This window comes from Mchenga conophoros, linkage group LG17 (assembly GCF_057382185.1).
Source record: "Mchenga conophoros isolate Kocher_MC1m ecotype Shallow Benthic linkage group LG17, M_conophoros_male_GT1.1, whole genome shotgun sequence".
NCBI lineage: Eukaryota > Metazoa > Chordata > Actinopteri > Cichliformes > Cichlidae > Mchenga > Mchenga conophoros.
Genome location: NC_140542.1, coordinates 3,366,032 through 3,370,667, shown reverse-complemented (window position 1 = coordinate 3,370,667; position 4,636 = coordinate 3,366,032). Strand labels below are relative to the sequence as shown.

At 44.3% G+C, this 4,636-nt stretch overlaps 1 protein-coding gene across 1 annotated transcript; it reads left to right on the top strand.

The window, feature by feature from the left end:
* The first annotated feature begins 493 nt into the window (after window positions 1-493).
* phlda1 (pleckstrin homology-like domain, family A, member 1) lies at window positions 494-3,561 on the top strand. The gene is made up of 2 exons (XM_085252418.1): window positions 494-1,193; window positions 2,336-3,561. The coding sequence occupies exon 1, from the start codon at window positions 702-704 to the stop codon at window positions 1,152-1,154; it is 453 nt and encodes a 150-aa protein (XP_085108544.1). The 5' UTR covers window positions 494-701; the 3' UTR covers window positions 1,155-1,193; window positions 2,336-3,561.
* Window positions 3,562-4,636: the final 1,075 nt, after the last annotated feature.

The following is a 4,636-nucleotide window of genomic DNA, read 5'->3' as shown; positions in this document are numbered from 1 at the left end:
CAGCAGATGGCGCAGTTGTGCAACATTTGAAACCATGTCCCCCGGGGAGTGCGGTTTGTAATAGAAACTGAACATGAGCACACAGAACCCCACACAAGAACCAAAAGGTCAATTGAATGGAGAGTGAAGGGCAGCAGTAGTGATGCAAATGAAAACTGAGTGCATGTAAAGCAGGCTGCAGGTGCTTACTGTCACTGTGATTCACTTGGAGGGCAGTGAATCTGAATGACTGACTACAATAATTTGCCTGCGTTTCAGTCTAGGCGGTGTTACAGTGTTTATGCATGAAGGCGAAATCTCAGCTCTGCGCAGTGCAACTTAAAGCACCTCTGATGCGTCTGCACATACTGGCAGACTTTCAATCTCTTCTTCCATACTAAACTGAAAATACTGACGTTATCAGTACTCTGCTTTGTGCTCATCCCAGGAGGCTGGATGTTACTCAGGGGGGCGGTGCACCTCTTCAGACCCCTCCCGCCCCCAACCCACTTCTCTCTCTCTCACACACACACATATACACACACAACACACAAACACCGCAAGCAGACAGGCAGGCTGGCAGCCTTCTCACTACAGCCAGCGCTTCTTGGAGCCGCAGTCACAAGCAGCATCCCATGCCTTTCACCTGCTTGGGAGTAAAACACGCGTCCAGTCCGTGAAGCAGCCACGAAGGGCAGGAGCACCGAGGCGTCCGGGTAAACATGCTGGAAAACGGGAGGAAAGTGTTCAAGGAGGGTCTGCTGGAGAAACGGAGCGACGGGCTGCTGCAGCTCTGGAAGAAGAAACACTGCGTCCTGACCGAGGACGGCGTGCTGCTGCTGCCGCCCAAGCAACACGACCACCAGCAGCATCACGGCGGCGGCGGGGACGCGGGCAAAGTCAAGGAGCTCCACTTCGCCAACATGAAGACGGTGGACTGCGTGGAGCGGAAGGGTAAATACGTGTACTTCACGGTGGTCATGACGGAGGGGAAGGAGATCGACTTCAGGTGCCCGCAAGACGAGGGCTGGAACGCGGAGATCACTCTGCAGATGGTCCAGTACAAGAACCGGCAGGCGATCCTGGCCGTCAAGTCCACCCGGCAGAAGCAGCAGCTGCTCGTGGTGCAGATGCCCGGACAAAAGACCGTGCGCAGCTCTCCGAACGTAGCGTGACCTGCGGCGAGTCCCGCAGACACTGGTGCACGATTTGCGGTAAGAGAAAGCGGTGGAGGGGGCTCCCCCGGGTCCGCGGACCACCCGGGGGTACCCTTTAAATTAAAAAGCGTTTATCTTCTGGATGTTTGAACCAAGAGCAGGGACGCGTGTTTTACTGTCAGTGGTCCAACTAATCCCACGAAACCAGGATTTATTTTGGTGAAACAAAAAAAAAAGTTTAGGAGCCCCCCGCGCGCTTTAGGCCTCCTTGTACCCCCCCTCGTGGAGGTGAATTCGCTCGCAAGAAAAGAGACTTCGACGGCAGGTTTGACATTTTATAAAAGGGTTTCTCACCAAAACCTACCTTTCGCTCTGATAACCGTAAAATGAAATGATGCCCCTGACATAATCACTTACAGTTAAGTAATTCCGACAATTCACTTCATCCATACATAACCGAAAGACTCGTGTGCGATTTAAAATAGTAGTCCATCTGTCTAAATCTAAATTTAAGCTAACTTTAAACTGGTGTAAAGATTCATGCACTAAAGTTTAAGTAAAGCTGAAGTGAAACATCGCGTGCCAAATTACGCGTAGATATGCGCAGACTTTGCAGGCGTATTCGTGAAGGTGCGCGCGCACATGACGTGAAGCCCACAAATGCGTCTTAAAGTGTTCTGTAGGAGCAGCTGGACGGAGCACGTGCAGCTTTTGGTCCAGTCAAACACTCAAAGCCAGCCTGAACCAACACAGATGTTTGTTTTTCCCAATTCACGGTGAAAAATAATCCGCATCAATTACAAATATGGCACAAACCCTCTTACTGAAGAGTCATTAGAGTGCATTATCTTTAGTTTAAACCCAAACCGCTGTTAAAACACATTCACTGGTTTTGTAAGAGGAATAGATTTCAAAAGCGATCCTTCCCCCACAGTAAATGTCCATAGATCAGGATTTTGCTGTTCTGTGGTCTTAATTAAGTGCACTGCAGAGGAGGAGACTGAGGACATTATTTGGAGATTATAGCATTTGCTGATGCTAATACTGTTAGACTATGTGACAGCAGAAAAACTCAGCAGAAATATGACTTTTTGTATATTTTGCTATTTGTGTTTATTTCTTTCTTTTCCATGCAAAAGCATAATGATATAAATAATGCATACACGCGCAATAGCCTGACTAACTGATTGCATCTGCAGGTTAACTCAGCTGGTGGATGAATCTGAACCCGAGGTGCATCTCTCCCTGCCGCTTCCCCACCGAGCCTCCATTCTCCAGGAGAACCCCTCTTCCATGCGGTGGTTTCCACAGACCTGCGCCTCGCCCTTTTTCAGTACAGAGACTTGTTTCACAAAAGACTCATGGACAAAAAGCATGTGAGAAAAAAAGAGCTGTGTTCTACCATGCGATGGGTTTATCTCTTATTTATTAGAAGTGTATATATATATTTTCTATAAAAATGTTACATTGTTGATAAATGGAAGAGGAAGGAGTGGCTTTGCGGTTCATAGCCTACAAGGCCATTGGAAATAAGCTTGCATATGTATTAGGATGGATATCGTAGGTTAGCCAAACCAGTTCACTATTAGTAGAATGTGTCACTGTCCATTGTTTTATTTTTCAACTGAACCAAAGACTCATTTCAAAACAATTTTTTTTCGCTTGTGCAGTGTTATAACTCACAATACTGAAGATCTGTAGGGAGTCTATAAGCTGATATACCTGCTCAGTATATACAAACATTATTTTCCGCTCTTCATTTGTATAGCGGCAGTATATGGGAGTGTTTTACGGTGTAAATCGATCGTAATTTTGTTTTTGTTTTTTTGCTGCATTCATAGATACAGAAGTTGTCTGATATCTTTGCTTTATGTGAGTCTTAAAACTAAAGAAGATGCTAGCTTATCACACTCAGCTGGTTTTCAGTGGTTACAGAGCAGAGCTTAGTAACAGCAGAAGATTATTAGTGCAAAGTAAAGTGGATGTGTGTGAGTTACAACACCAGTTTGCAGAATCTGAGCTGCAATCTGAGACAGGTTCAGTGGTTGTGCTAAATCTTTTCTGGCATGGCTGAAACAGAGAAGGAAAACTTAAAGAAACAGCAGACAGTCCCAACGTTCTCAGAGTTGTGTGGAATCAGAGATTGTAAAGCTTCTGTTTTTGAGTTTTACTGTCCTGTTAGGGGCCAAGCGAGTCTTTGCAGAGAGCTCATGTGGCTTTTAAGTTATATTAAGTTTCTTACCAACTTCTGAAATTTCAGGTTCATAGGAAATCCAAGTCCTTATTACTTGGCGTATTAAGTGACTACATAAGCATGATTGGGTTAACAGTATTACTATAGTGATTGTAGTATGTCTGTATGGACCCTACCTCCTCCTTCAGGGGCGGGCCGATCTGAACGAAACTTTGCACAGACACTCATACAGAGATTATTGACATTTATACATAAAAAAAGACCTATTTTAAATGCCAGCTCTTTTGATTTCCATATTCATAGTCTCCCCAAATGCAATGTTACCTTCTCCACTTGCAATTGGTTTCATGTGTCACGTTAAACCTACTTGGCCCGTGTAAAACTTAATGGTCATCAGAATTTGATTCTTTTAGAAACTTTGTAACTGAAAGAATCAACTAGTAAAAACTAGTAAAGCGCTATACAAATACAGACCATTTACCATTTTACCATTTGTTCAAATCACTGCTAAAGATGGAGAAATTGAAAAAAGTGCTGCAGGTCCAGATTTTGAGTTGTTCACTGTGATACTTACTATCAGTAAGTAATGTATCAACAAGCATTGTAGTTGTACAAATGTTTCTCTAATGTCCATGTTGCACAACAAAATATTGTGGCATTTAGACCTGATAGGTTTTGTTTTCCCAGTTAGCTGTATTTTGATAGGAGTTTGTGAATTTAAGCTAGCCAGCCATCCAAGTAAAGCTAAAGCACCGTCATTCGCTGTGCTAACAGACATTTATCATGACCACTGAGATTCTTTCTGTCTCTGTAGCAGCTCTGCCTCTGAGAAATGTTTGTAAAACCACAACACTCGTTTGCAAAGTTTTAATAGGCATGACATACTTTTCATGTGAAAGCAAACAGACCGATAATACTTTGAAACGGTGTGGTACATGGCAACATTTACAGGGACATGCTGGGTAATGGGCTCAGAAATGTCCTTGATTGGTTTTCACGATGGAGGAATATCGTGCTGTCAGGAAACATTTTATCTCACTGTGGCTCATGTCGTTTCCTGTTAGCTGGCAGTTTCCCTCTGCTATCCCCACTTGCCAGCGTATCACCGGCAGACCAGCACATGTCTCCGTGTTGTTGTCATCTCCCACACAGGGTCACAGCTTTGCCCTTTATCTAATGCAACTGGTGTGATGCTTCTCTGACATTCCTTCCTGTTGCCATCATTACACACAGTTATAGCTGTGCCCTTTGTAGCCACTGTTCAATTTCTTATTTCAACGTGAGATCTATTTTCATACCTCGATAC